Source organism: Centroberyx gerrardi, chromosome 20 (genome assembly GCF_048128805.1).
Source record: "Centroberyx gerrardi isolate f3 chromosome 20, fCenGer3.hap1.cur.20231027, whole genome shotgun sequence".
In the NCBI taxonomy this organism is placed as follows: Eukaryota; Metazoa; Chordata; class Actinopteri; order Beryciformes; family Berycidae; genus Centroberyx; species Centroberyx gerrardi.
The window spans coordinates 3,116,791-3,129,872 of NC_136016.1; the positions used below are offsets into that span (position 1 = coordinate 3,116,791).

Here is a 13,082-nt window from a genome sequence, read left to right on the forward strand (position 1 = left end):
CAATCAGACCCTGAAAGCCTTGAGCAGACTAGAAACAGCCGACTGCAGTCAAACATAAGGCAGAGGGGCAGACAGCAGGTCAATGACAGGGGGTTTATTGGGGAGTTTAATTAACCTACCACATTTGTGTGCATCTCCCAAGTGAAAGACAATCTGCAGTGGTTCTGCCTGGAATTTAGAGTGGGTCTGACTAATGCTGACTGCCTTAGAGTCATAAACAGCAGAGGTAAACAGCTCTACATTTGTACAGCCCGTTATTCGCTAAATCAGGATACAGATATGAGTAGGAGCAGGTATTTGACTCATCGGCTAACACCAGAGAGTAGTAAGATGTAGGTGTTCTCTGGATAAAACAATTTATGTGTATCAGGACAGTTTAATGGTGAGAATAGTAATAGTAAGACTAGTTGACAATGACTCAGGCCTGTGAGAAAGACAAGAAAGTACAAAACATTCTCATTTTTCATCCCTTCACTCATGTTCTGTATATAAAACCATTGTCCTCAAAGTAATAAGGTGTTCCATAAACGCAGTGGAGTAAAGATTATTTTTCGAGTACGAAGCCGCTCAAAATGGAAATATTCACTTAAAGCACCTCAAGAATGTACTTAAGGAGAGTCCCTCAGCAAAGTGTACACACTGTAGGAACCGTTTCCTCCGTGTGTGTGTGTGTGTGTGTGTGTGTGTGTGTGTGTCTATTTGAGGAGAGGACCATAGAGGATACTAATGAGCCTTTCCAATAACAGCGTGCCAGCTTCTCGTGCTCACAATGACTGGCACCGACAGCGAACACGAGGTAACAAGTCCCTGTCACGGGTCCGCCATCGATCGCTTCAACCCCTGTAATAACCCTGATGAGAGAAGCTGCTTGTAAATGTGTTTGGGCTGACGTGTGCTCCTGCCTGTTGTTTGCAGCTAGATGGAGAACTGATCGCCATTGGTTGATGGATGACCACCCCTCTAGAATTTAGGCCCTTGATGTACCGCTGGTCCTGTTCGGTGTTTACAGGACCGTTACCGCTGGATAATGACCCCAAGTGATTAACGTGTCACATTGTAGGCATTTAGCTGTCGGGTGGAATGGGAACGAGTCCAAGTCCCTTTAAGGAAAGTGGTTTCCACTCGGGCACCGTCTTGATAACGCCCCCCTGGGCAGTACGTTCGTGACCAACGAGACGAGACTCCTATCTCTTTGAATGGGGAGTCGTCTAAATCTAAAATTCCTGTCCTCGGCATCATGTTGTGCCTCGCCCCAAGAGAGGTTAATTTTGGAAAGCTTGTCCGTCACAGCTCAGCGGCAGGTCATTTTAGGCCGTCCAGGTTTTCTTTTGCCAGGTGGAGTCCATCTCAAAGCAATTTTCGGGATGCGCTCTTGCTGCGGTCGAAGGACACGGCCCAGCCATCGCAGTAGCCTTTGTTTTATTTCATTGGTGATATTCTGGCTTTTGGTCGTCCTGTAGAGTTCTAGGTTGGTGATCTTTTCAGTCCAGAAGATGCCGCATATTCTTCTAAGGCAACAAGGTGTTAAAATTTGTTTCAAACGTCTTTTTTCCGCTTACTGATGCTTATACACAGCGCCATCCAGTGCTTTACGAACAGTGAGATTACGACTTTCAAGACAAATCTGGTTTACAGCAGTCAAATACATTTGTCACTGCATCACCTGTCAAGTGATGTAATGCATGTAGCCCACAGTAGGGAGCTGACGGTTATATATCTGAGAATATCATCTTATTAAATTATTTCAAATGTATTAATAAAACGGTTGCTGGCAGAGACGTTTGATATTGTCTCCAACTTGGGTGAGTTGTTGTAAATAACAAAGTTCTGCCGCTGCGTAAACCTGAAAGTATTCATTGACGACACGTTTTACGTTGTCGAAGCTGCCATCTTTAGCGTTACGGATTTTCCCATTCAAAACTGATAGAGTGCACTGTCTCTGTATATAATACTGTCTCTGGTAGTGGTCCTGCAGCTACATAGTTTTGAACAGGCAAATGTATGTATGTATGTATGCATGTATTTTCACTGCTCTGGTATTGACTTTTATACTGTTAAATCATTTTGATGAGTTAACGTAGCTGCCTGGCAAGCACTAATGAGGTAGCATTAATAAAACATAAACAGAAAAAACTCAATAATATGACTTCAGCTCTCACCATCGACCCCAACGATGGATGCAGCCGTTCTCCAAGCATCGTGTGTTTGAGATGTTTATTCCTGTAGTCTTTCAAATAAAAGTAGAGGACTGGGACGCTTTGAATGGCTGGAATCAACTTCTCCATTTAGCACTAGCTAGGTGGAACTACTGTTCATGAAACAAAAACACATCATAGGAAAACAAGCAAGCATGGAAATCTGATTGGCTGAATCTAAGTACAAGTTTTCTCAGCTGGGAAGCTTGTTGAGTGTTCACACATCAGCTCAGCTTCCCTGGTCACTCAGCTCCATAGCAAATGGATGGACTTGTGGTGATTTATTGATCGTGTTGCTAGCAGTCTGAACACGTGGTAAGCCTCATGTCCTAGGTCATCAACATTCCAAGCAACCAGTAGTAAGGAGGTCAAGGGTCAGGGCCTTTACAGCATTACTGTGACCACAGAATGATCATGTAAGAGAGAGGTGCTAGGAAAATAAACAGAAACTAGCAGCAATGGCAGCTGGGAGCAGAAAAAAAAGGGAAACAATTAAAAAGGAGGAAGATGAAAGGAGGAAGAAGACGAAGATGCGGAGGAGGAGGAAGAAGAAGTCCATTAAAATTGAGCATTAAATAAGCTGGATATAGCTGGATATAGGACCGTAAGCAGGCCATGAACTGAATAAACCATTTGAAAAGTAGGTTACCCTTGAGGTTGTTTAGCATCATGAACAAGAGTTTGGAAACTAACCACCAGGGGCAGAACATGAGGACTTTGACCACCAATAAGGGCAGACTTTTAAATGGATTGTTTATATCTTAATCTTAAAATAAAATTCTGATAATTAATGTTGTTCATCTGGACAACGTGAATGTTTGGTTACAATACAAGCAAGATGCTGGTGAAATATCCCCTAGTTCCCACTGATCACAATTGTTTACAAGACACAAAAAATCTTGTTAACCTGTAGGATATGTCTCTTTTTAAGTGTTTATACACTTATAAACGGCAATGTATAGTGAGTGTGTAGAGTAGCATTTACAGTCGATGAACGCTCAATCTTTGATGAAATTAAAAAATGTATAATAGCATTGCTTGTCAATATCTGACAGTCAAGTATTGCAGTTTTGGGCCACTTTGATCAAAAAAACTTCATTAGTTTTACAGTTTATGAAAACAACACATTGATAATTTCCACTAGCAAACAAAAGAATATGGGTCTACATCCTTAGAAAATTGCACACCTGTAGCACTTACGGCTGACTGTTGAATGAATTTTTGAAGTTTTAAACTTTGGTCGGTTACTATAGTGCTGCCTGCAAAGTTCATCAGAAGAAAGAACGAAAGAAAGAAAATTTCCTTTTAATTTCTTTTTAATCTTTATATTTTTGTACTTCACATGTACAAATGTGCTCTTTTTATGTTTATGATTTACGATTTTTGTGTTTATGTAAAATTCTGCGCTGTTTTCAGTACACCTTACTGCAAGCGTGAATTAATAAAGTCAAGTCAAAGAAAGAAAGAAAAAGTAGGTCTGCCTGGCCTATAGGCTGCCTGGCCTAAAAAAGTTAAGGAGATAGAAGGGATGTTTTAGATTGTCACTACAAGTCAAATGAATGGGTGTAGAAGTGTTAGAAAGCCTCTGATAGCTGGCAGACATAAGTACTAATGAGCTATTCCTGCCTCTGGTGTATCAGACACTTGTTACACGCAAGGCAAGAGAAGTTCTTGATAAGTATCTTGGTGCTGAGTTGTCTTTGTTCAATCGTAAGCCAGCGGATGAAGACGATCTCCGAGAAATCTGGTTCTGATTTTGTGTGAAAGTAGATGGAGCTCCATACCGAAAGAGGTAAACGTTGACAGAAAATGGAATGTAGATGATGATGGGATCATATTATGTGGCTCTCTTTTGGAGTATTTTTTAATCTAGCTCCATTTTTTTTCATCCACTTAAAATGGTACTACGGTAAGCCGGGCCCATTAAGTGTTTTCCATGTCAGAAAACCACATTCAGGTTGCATAATTCTGTGGTCTGGTTGTATTGGTAGCACTGCAATTATACGATTTTGTAAACTGCAATCATAAGGCACTTTTACACAGACATGAGGGGCCGATTTCTGGAATGCAGATGAAGTCGAGACCTTGACTTCTCTCATGTACCAGCAGACAGGAGTCAAGGATTTTTTTTTTCGTTTTCATGGTACAGCCAGAGGGATGAGATGTGCATCCACCTCCATGAAAATGAGTACGTATAGCTCTTCTCATATTCTCCTCCACCTCCTTTTTCTTTTTAGTAGTAGTAGTAGGAACAGTAGTAGTAGGAGGAGGAGGAGGAATAACAGCAGGAGTGGTAGTTGTAGTAGTAGTAACAGTAGTCAAAGTAGTAGTAGTAGAAGTAACAGTAGCAGTAGTAATAGCAGTAGTACCTAGTAGTAGAAGTAGTAGCAGTAGTAGTATCAGTAGTCATAGTAGCAGTAGTAACAGTAGTAGCAGTAGTAGTAGCAGTGGTCATAGTAGTAGTAGTAGTAGTAGTAGCAGAAGTAGTATTAGTAGTAACAATAGTAACAGTAGTAGTAGTAGTAGCAGTAGTAGTAGTAGTAACAGTAATAGTAGCAGTACATTCTGTCTGATATTCATGTTTAATGTGTCAGAACAGGAGAGATGGTCCTTGTCTGTCCTGATCCTCTGACAGACCAGTGAGCTGCTCCCAGTCTCACAGAGGCTCTAAACCAGTGCAGCAGCTCTCTGACTGGGGCTTTTCTTTCATCCAGCAGTCGTATTGACAAACTGCTCTCTCCTGGGCAATAGGCTTAATGACATGGACAGACCAGAGGCCTAATGACTCCAAGAAACCAACCTCAGCTGCTGTCTAACAAATTACAGATCCATACATCTCTAACCTTGACTCCGCCCTGAGACACTTTCTTTGGAGAGGTTTGTGCTGAGTAGAGGCTAACTGTGAACTGTGTAGGTGGATCAATACATCAGGCTGATATTAGCCTTTTATTAGATCTCAGATATCGGCCGGTCGTGTGATGGAGTCTGTAAAAAGTCTGTAAAACCTGCGATAACATTTTCTTTTCACATTTTATTGGAAATTCACTTTTTATTTAAAGGCCTAATGTATTCCAGAGTTTCCCTACCATTGAATAGGTGTGGTGGGTCACTCTGCCTTAAAGAGCTGCTAACCCTAAAAGAATTTAATTAGTCTGGGTTTCAGTGGAGAGTTTTAGTGTCCTTGTTTTTTGGTATGAAAATGGTCTGATTTAAAGATTGAATGAATAAGAATACTGGCACACAAAAAAGTCACGTGAAAACCCACATGTGAATTCAAAGCACATGTGGGTTTTGGACACATGTTGGTTTTCGTATGTTAATGTGGATTTTCCCATTTCCCATGTTAATTATCTCTTTACAAAAACACTTCACCTATGAATTGAAATGTTCACATGTGAAGTAAAAACTGTCATGTGATGACAGAGAATACAACTTGGAAAAAAAGATATGAAAATGGTTTTGAACATGTGTCCAAAAAGCACATGTGCTTGAATTCACACGTGGGTTTTCACATGTGACTTTTTTGGTAAGCAGCTATCAGTGAATTCAGCCTAAAAACTACCCGTATCAGTCGAACCCCACTTTATGCCATATCTGAAGACGCACCAGCTATTAGACGCACCACACTGCGAGTGCGGCACTAGACGCTGTGTGAGGCTCCTTGAAGGCCTCATTAAGTTGGGCCTCTGCCCTCATGTTGCCATCCAAACCAATTAGCGCCTTAATTATCTACACTGAGGCTGTGCAGGAGAAGAAGAAGAAGACGCCGATGAGCCCCTAGCACATTTTTACCCAAACACACAATGACACAGCCGCCCATTATCACAACGCGGACTATTTGTTTTCCAGTCTGCTTCCCTTCTCGAGTTTATCTGGAGAGAAGTGGAGAATGGTAAAGGGGTTCAGGCGGGAGGGGGTTTGAAGCAGGCAATCTGTTTGTAATCCAGACTCCAGCCAATGGCGGAGCATCATCCATAAATGATGTGCAGAGTCCGGGCTCACTTAACTGCTCCAAGGGTGAGAATTATTTCAGATTCTGCACATGCGAGGAGGTCCAAGGTGGCCGCGCACTCCAACTCATCCGAGGAGGTAAACTTGTCTCTCCAGTCAGTGTGTGTGTGTGTGTGTGTGTGTGTGTGTGTGTGTGTGTGTGTGTGTGTGTATGTGTGTGTGTGTGTGTGTGTGCGCGCGCATAAATTATCTCCCCTACTGCAGATGGTCAGAGATTGATTCAGATGCCGAAGTTTTCTCGGTTTCAGTGCCAGGATGAAATTGGTGCGCGGGGAGTGGAAGCGGATAAAGTACATCTCAGCAGTGCTGTTAACCCCGGTGTCAGCCTCTCCTGCCATCCTTCTGTCTGTGTTGTCATCCTTCAATCCACCTTTCCTGAACAGTATTCATCGCTGCTAAATCTCTCCATATCGCAGCCAAGCGCGCGCCGCCGCTCCTGGGAGACTGGCTGTCAAACAGGATTACATGCCAGGATCGTAGCCTATTTATGAGCGAAAGCCTTGAATTTCTTTTTTTTTTTTTTTTTTTTTTTTTTTTAAATCGACTGTTTTTCAAGTTTTCAACTAAATGAATTTTCCCCAGGACTTCAAAAGAATTTAAGATGAAATAAAACAATTTTAGAGCGTGTTCAATCATTTTATATTGAAGTAATAATTTTAATGCCATGAGATTATTGTTCAGACAGATTCATTCTTACAAATTAATGCACAAAAATACCCCTCACCCTCAGTGCATTTTTCCATAACATTTCAACATCAAATAGCAGCCTGGTATGAAACTGGTAACAAAAATGGTAGCACAATATTCAACTCAATATAGGCCACATGCTCACGATATTTTACATTTGGTTTGCACTTAAGAGATACAAATAGATTACTTACATTCAGGAAGAATAAACGGGATTTGTTCCACCATGATTATCTAAACATGTCATGTTGCCTATATCGGAATTTTTGTGCGCCACGGTGCGTTTTGGTCTCTGCTGGCTTCATTCATCCCGCTCAGTCGAACACAGTCTCGCACACAGTCACGGCTGACAGGCTCTTGCTCTTGGTCAGCCTGGTGCCGCCGGCGACCTGCTTCTCCGATTGCGCGCGGCCGCACGACGCCCGCTTGGACACGGAGCCGCTCACGGAAGGCTGCTGCAGGGACAGGCTGAACACGGACGACAGCTTCTCCCGGTAGCTTTTCCTGAACCGCTTCGCGGACCGGTAGAGGTTCCCCACGAAGCAGTAGCACAGCGGGTTGAGCGCGGAGTTGGTCAGACCGAGCCACTGTGCGAACGGTCTGCCTTGGAGAATCCACTCGTGCTGGACGTGGTCCGCCTCGTTCTCGTCCTCTCTGTCCAGCGAGTCCGGCATGTTGAAGTCTATCCAGATGTCCACGACGTACAGAGGCAGCCAGGATAAGGTGAAAAGCAGGACCAGCGCCAGCACCATCTTGGCTATCCTTTTGCGCACTCGCACCCGAGACACAACCTGCGCAATGCCGAATTTGTTCGACTCCCTTAGTTTGTCATCCGTCCCCCACAATTTCCACCCGGTGAGCAGACAGATGATCAGGTTGAACAACACGGGGAAGCAATACAGCGAGCAGAAGAGCAAGAAGTTGTAGCCCTGCCGCAGTTTGACCTTGCTCCAGCCCTCCACGCACACGGTGACGGTGTGCGCCCCGTCCAGCAGCGACAGAGTGCGGGTGGTGTTCATGAACAAGAGCGGGAGGCACAGTCCCGACGAGACGGCCCACACCAGGCAGATCATGCCTAGTATCCGCCGCCCGGTGAAGAAGGAGCGCGCGTGGAGCGGGTTGTGCACGCTGTAGTACCGGTTCAGGCTGATCACGGCCAGGCTCAGGACGCTGGCGGACACCGAGACCGCCTGGACGAACGGCACGGTGCGGCACAGGAAGTCCCCGAACACCCAGGCGTTGTAGACCTGGTGGCCCAGGTTGACGGGCATGCACACGCACACCACCATCATGTCGCACACCGCCAGGTTGACCAGCAGCCGGCGAGTCGCGGACGCCCCGGACAGCCGGTTCCTTTTGCGCGTGAGCACCAGCAGCGCCGTGATGTTGCCGCCGAGCCCCGCGATGAAGGAGAGGGTGTACATCACCACGAGCACGATGGTGCCCGGTTCGTGTCCCGAAAACAGAACGTCCACCGCAAACGGGTTGGTGCTGAACAAACTCCAGTTGCGGTAGTCATCGCGGTGAGGCTCCCAAAGCGAGTAATTCGAGGCGAATAAATGTCCGAATTGTGCGTAAAAATGTGTCAGATTCATCTCCCGCTGCCCGTCACATCGCGTGTGCGGTGAGAAGTGGCCAAACCGGAGGCGCGCAGGTGGGACCGCGGCGATGCGCTCCGACCAGGCTGCTCCGCGGCGACGGAGGGGATCCAAGCCACATTTAGACAGCGTCCGGGGTGAAATGTGGATGTCGAATGTAGTCCAGAATATTACAGAGATTGTTTTTTAGTAAAGTCGCTGTCAGCGTGTTGCGCGCAAGCGGAGTTGCGGGTGGCGCACAGTTCAGCGCGCCCAGTCAATGGTTTTCCCCTTTCTCGCACCTCAAGGCGCTGCTGTATCCGAGCTGTCCTTCCTCCGATTCACACACACACACACACACACACACACACACACACACACACACACACACACACACACACAGTGGCATGCAAAAGGTGGAGTCATTGCCGAACGCACTCCCTTATGAAACCAGTGATGTAGCTGTAAATAAAAAGGTGGGTTGACCATGATCTGAAGATAAACAACCACCAATAGAAAGAAAAATCTATTATATATTCACTAAAACTTCACATCATTCATTTTTCATAAAAAGACACTAATTTCAAATAACACACACCAGTTTAACACTTCTTCCTATGATGTATACTATGAAATAAAGATTTCTATCAGCCTAAAAGGTGGTAAACTCAGCATTTTTAGTTTAGCTGGGTTTGGCAGAGTGACACAAATGTAGCTTATTAAAAGAGGGAGGAGGGAACTTGTGGAATGAAATGTCACCAGTGAATCAGATCAGCACCCAGAGACACATCAGCATGCAAAAATACCCATCTGAAGCAACTGGATCTAGTATTGGGCCCTAAAGTCATATTCTACAGTGGAAAATTCTGGTATAGAGCCTAATTTCATTCATTTCCAATGACGTTTCACTTGTTCTGGTGTCAGAAACAAGGCAGAATAAGTGGAGTTATCTCTCCTTAATGGCAGATTTTTTCAGTTTTAAGAATAAATCAATCAATAAATAAATGTATAAATCTACACCCACATAATAACAATGCATTTGATTTCATGTCACAATTAAATGTTTTTCTCTGTGATGACTTTCCCCCCTTTTTTCCTTTTGCTTTGCTGCTTCTTTCTTAATAGTAACTTGGAGGGTTTCATTTCAAAAATGAGAAATCCCCTATTCCATGAAATTAACAGCGGCTTTGACAAAATAATTAGGCTGCCGGAATAACACTAATTAAAGTTGAGTCATCTTCAAACTCTTGATTACCAACTAGTTCCATTTCATAATAGTTAGGATATAACCGTTTTTTGAAATATTAACAAAAACATTTCAGGTTGCATTTATTTCTTCCATTCATTCTGGAATGAAAGCTTTAATTCTCTCCTTTCTGCTGTTTTGTTGTGTCAGTGTTCACCCTTGGCACATTTGTGAATGTGTCACCCTGTACAATGAAATGCCATTGAGTCTCTAATAATGGCGCTACTGTTAATTGAGGTGCTTGAGCTAATTGAATAGACTATGTCAAGCAGTCTCTAAATGCCACCCCAATAGAAATTGAGCCTACAACAAGTCTAATTCTAGCTTCACAATAAAGATGATGACCTGACTCATGTTGTTACACCATTATCTCATCTCAGTGTCTTATTACTTTAAATGCATTGACTCATTTTTCTGACTGTAATGTAATGTCACAATGTTTAAGATGAATAAATGGCAGCAGAGCGGAGAGTCTTTTCTAGCGAGAGATCATGCAATGAATTTTTAATGTCAGTCAAGCTCCCAGAGTCTTCCCCATTCAATATCCCGTTGTTAAGGAGCTTTAATGGTAATCTTCCCTCAGTGCCCAATAATACTTGGCATTTAAATGTCATTAGCCTCTAACAGACTTGAATTACAGCAACGGAGACGTGTCCATCATAGGTGAGCCAGGTCTGGACTGGCTCTCTCTTCCCTTTTCTGTTTTTTGGTGAATCCCATTTTTTCTCCCCCCCCCGCCCCAGTATCGTTTATCCTGTCTTTGTGAGGCAAAGCATGAAATTAGAGCGGTGTCCCGCGGTAGGCCGGCAGTCTGTAGCTGTCAGGACCGGGAGTTCATGCTGAAATGTTGCTTTAATCTGTTAGAGGCATTAGGAGTCCGGCAGCCTCGTATCCCACTGTTAGGCTCCTCTCTTCGCCTCTGCTGTCATACCAGGCTGTCTGTGTGTGTGTGTGTGTGTGTGTGTGTGAGAGAGAGAGAGAGGGACTGACCAACTGCCTGGTAGAGATATGTGAGGGTCATTCACAGTAGCACAGAGTAGGAGTACATAAACACTAATAATTCAGTCTTAACCAGATCAAAGCAAAACTCTGACTACTTCAATTGTCATGTAAATGCATTTATCTGATTACTTAAATCAGAATAAGGCAGATTGTGACCAAGTCAACTTCGCTCGAGTCCCAAGTCAGTCTCAAGTCTTGAGGCACAAGGCTCAAGTCAAGTCCCAAGTCTAAATGTAGAACAGCAAGTCAAGTCAGAACAAATCAAGAGTCCAGTATCAATTTAATATCTTAAAGAAAACTAAATATCTAGGACTTTTCAATGCAATATGGTTTTAATAGGATAAAAACTTGGTAAGAGCATCATGAGTTTGATTTCTATAATCAGTTTCAACTTCAATTAATTCAATCATTCCATACAAATTCAGAAAACAGAATTTAAATTCAGTCTGCTGGAACAAATCTCATCGCTTTCAATCTAAGTCATTTACACAAACACAAGATCTCAAGTCAAGACTTTAGAAACCTTTTCAAGTCATCAAAGTCAAGTCTCAGGCAGTTACAACTGTGACTCGAGTCTGACCTGAGTCCAAGTCATGTGACTTGAGTCCCTTGGAATAAGGTCATAATCAGAGTAAGTAGGACCCGGTTAACACAGCTAGATCCATACTATATATTAGATATTGTGGACACAAATAATGTGAAAATTACGCTCCACTACAAATTGGACACACCATTTCCACCTATTCGTCACATGAAAATGTCAGCTAACGCTTAAGTTCAGGCAAGTAAAACAATTTGGTTAAAGGGGGGTGCCACCCATTTTAAGAATTCACACTTTATTTCTGTGCACCAGGACAGTTCAGTCAATGTTTGTGAACTTTCCACTGCTCTTTCCTAAAGCTAGAAGTTGAGTTGTCACACCAAAATTAAATTTATGTATTCTAGCATTGCTAACAGGTATGAACCAAAATTTAAACCTCATTTGGGTGCAAGAACTCATGCAAAAATCCTATGGGTCAACACAGTCTGTGCCCCATTCCTTGTCTATGGAAAAGATTTTACATCATAGTGACATCACAAATTCTGACTGAAACGGTCCTGTGAATTCTTCAGATGGGTGGCATTCCCCTTTAAGGTTAAGGTTAAGGTTAGGGTTAAGGTTTTGGTCATGCCTAAATAAGAAAAACCTTCACTGAAAATACAAACTTCACTCCCCAAGGAAAACTAGTTGTCATGAGTTTGAAATTGAGTTGAAGGTACATGTCCCTCCATATAAATATATTCCTAACCACTATTTCCTTGCATGCTTTTGAAAATCTACCAACGCTGGTTGCTGCAGAAACTTTGTGTAGAAAAAGTCATGCAGGGACATTTTTATTTTGAAAACGGAGATTATTTCAGTTCTGCAATTTAAAACGGCAGCCAATTGACAGTGGCTTGGCCTTTCTAGTGTTAATGCGTTGTTTACAGAGTCAATATAAATGTGAAGCTATTATCCCGTCGGCACCTCTCTCCGCCCCCGTCCTCCCCCTCATATATACACACACACACACACGCTCACTCCTCAGCAGCAGGAGGTGTAGTTACAGCCCATTTGAACCCTTGTGACTGAGCAGAAAAGAGCATCCAGGCTGCAGACGATCATCCTCGCCTCAGACTGTTGTGACCTTTCTGACTTACATTCACATTGCAACACAATCAGCACAAGTCCATTCACTTCTTACAGAGCTGAGCGGCCAGGGACACTCAGCTGTTGTTATCATTGTCATTGTCCATCGACATCAGGTTCCTCCACTTCCTCGTTTCTCAACCGATTTTGCCTGACTGAAAATCACAGCAGCAGGATCTGTTATTTTGGTGGTCTGCTATTTTCATGGCCCATTCAAATGAATTGGAAGTAAAAATCCTAATGCTACAAACTCGTCCAGCTGCATCTGATCTTGGTGAGTAGTTTATATTCTGGTTTTCATGGTGGCCGAACAACCCCCATGTTAAAACTAAGTGGAATATTGCTTTAAGATTAAAGATTAAATACAATGTTTTTGCATAGTGGTGTTGCATGAAAAATGCATGAAAAAACACGTCAAACAGCATTGGCAGATGAAGAGCTGTTATATTTACTTCATTTTATCCAGGCTTTATTCAGATGGTATATTGTTTAATTTATTGTGTATTAATCTATCACTATTGTCATGATTGATAATCATGATTCTTCTTTTGAATATGTAAATAACACAATATAATTTTTCTAACCTGGTATCCCCATCCTTTCTGATATTATCTGCCATGCCTGTGACTTTTTGGCCAAGTTCCAATACGTTTTTAATGTGGAGTTAGAACTCCTTGGTGCTCCGGCGCCTACAA

The 13,082-nt window shown here is 43.1% G+C and overlaps 1 protein-coding gene across 1 annotated transcript; it reads right to left on the reverse strand.

The window, feature by feature from the left end:
* Positions 1 to 7,207: 7,207 nt before the first annotated feature.
* LOC139931477 (galanin receptor 2a) lies at positions 7,208 to 8,488 on the reverse strand. The gene has a single exon (XM_071924989.2). The coding sequence runs from the start codon at positions 8,486 to 8,488 to the stop codon at positions 7,208 to 7,210; it is 1,281 nt and encodes a 426-aa protein (XP_071781090.1).
* Positions 8,489 to 13,082: the final 4,594 nt, after the last annotated feature.

Excerpts from the sequence above, each read along its gene's own strand:
- LOC139931477 (XM_071924989.2), bottom strand. The coding sequence starts at position 8,488 with ATGAATCTGACACATTTTTACGCACAATTCGGACATTTATTCGCCTCG.